Raw genomic sequence first — 1631 nt, 5'->3', positions numbered from 1 at the left:
CGTTTAACACCACAAATAAAATGTGCTTCCTTTTGCAATCCGTATTTTAGACACGTATCACCGTGTACGTGTGTACATGAGAAATGAGAGAGAGAGAGCGAGAGAGAGAGAGAGAGAGAGAGAGAGAGAGAGAGAGAGAATACGTTGTCCTCGAAAAGATTAGTCAGTGGTTGCTGGAAAACACATCAGTCAAGGTGCTGCACGTCACCCTGTTGGAATACACCCGCCGTAAACTTACCGCAGTAGACGATCAGTAGACTGGTTAACAGCACCACAACCCAGAAAGTTGTAGACATCCTCGGCCAGACGATCGCATCCTTACGCTTAGTCAATCTGGACGCCGGAGCCATTGAACTGACTTCCTTCGAACGAGAGAGAACTAAATTTTACCAGACTTCTCGCCCAGTGAGGTGGGGCGAGACCTCTCTCCACGTGTAATCCCTAATAAAGACATTGTGAAAACGCACTGCTCATCGCAAAACCAGGCGAATATGGAGCAGTTTAAGAAAAATCAAAAGCACATACACGTCGACTCGGTTTCCTCAGGTGACCAATGTCTCAAAAGTCTCGATGTAAATTTGATGTATCCCTTTTTTTATAGGAGAAGTATAATCCAAAAAAAGATTTCTCAGCGCTTGTTTTAATACAGTTAACGTTGTTGCATGAGACCTAGACCGCGGAGGGCGTTGTTAGTTTAGCCGAGGATATAGAGAAAAAGAAAGAATTTTCATTTTACCGTAAAGATTACATCGAATATGCCGCAACGTCGTTAAAGCACCTGAGATAGCTGAAGGGGTCTGAATGGCGCTCTCTGATTTCTCTCCCTCAATGATGCTAGCAGGGTTTGTTAGAAAATCCGATTGCGAATCGTCAGACAGGTCCTAAGAGGGACTTGCTGTCCTCACACAGCGAAGAGGACGCGGAGATGGAGCAACAAGACATGCCTCCAGAAGAAAGAATTAGAGGGTTTAAAACGCGCCACCCAGGGAACGTATCAAGTTGCCAGCGCTCGCCGAGCTGTTAACGCACAGACTGACAGACAGACACGGACAGCGGCGGAGTTGCCAAAACTTATTTCCGCCCTGGCTCCGACCGGAGTGTACCTTTACGTGGCTAAAAAGCCTGTTTAAAGATGGGTTTGACGCAGATCCCTCCTACATTATTCCGACGACCTACTGACAGGTGGTAATGTGGTGGTGGCTCTGCGTGTGTGCTTGTGTGTGTGTGTGTGTGTGTGTGTGTGTGTGTGTGTGTGTGTGTGTGAGAGAGAGAGAGAGAGAGAGAGAGAGAGAGAGAGAGAGAGAGAGAGAGAGAGAGAGAGAGCAAACGCACGCGTGTGTACTAAATGTGTTAGGTAATGTGTGAACACCGGCACCTGCATTCTATATTTATGCAAATACGCATTTAAAAAGAATTAATTAAGTTGAACAATAGAGGCGAACCGTGAGCTTCATTACGCCCTTTCCACGTTACGTTTCAGAACCACAGAAGGTGGACAGCTCCAGAACTCACACTAACGTAGTCCAGTGAGAGCGAAGAGCCGCTCCTATCTGATCAAAATTTACAGCGTTGCTGGTTTTGTTATACGCATTGTCATTTTCAGATAGAAATCATTTTTATGTTAAATGTTC

The 1631-nt window shown here is 45.9% G+C and overlaps 1 protein-coding gene across 2 annotated transcripts in view; it reads right to left on the bottom strand.

Annotated features, from left to right (window-relative positions):
* Positions 1-1117, bottom strand: part of tafa5 (TAFA chemokine like family member 5) — a 74009-nt gene extending 72892 nt beyond the window's left edge. For both annotated transcript variants that reach the window (XM_027003831.2, XM_027003829.2), the window contains exon 1: positions 239-1117. In XM_027003831.2, coding sequence (XP_026859632.1) covers positions 239-350 — 112 coding nt within the window. In that variant the 5' untranslated portion in view covers positions 351-1117. The remainder of the gene's footprint in view (positions 1-238) is intronic.
* Between the last annotated feature and the right edge of the window lie 514 nt (positions 1118-1631).

Source organism: Electrophorus electricus, chromosome 7 (genome assembly GCF_013358815.1).
Source record: "Electrophorus electricus isolate fEleEle1 chromosome 7, fEleEle1.pri, whole genome shotgun sequence".
Lineage (NCBI taxonomy): Eukaryota > Metazoa > Chordata > Actinopteri > Gymnotiformes > Gymnotidae > Electrophorus > Electrophorus electricus.
Note: the sequence above shows the minus strand (reverse complement) of the source record. Positions and strands in the feature narration are given on the sequence as shown.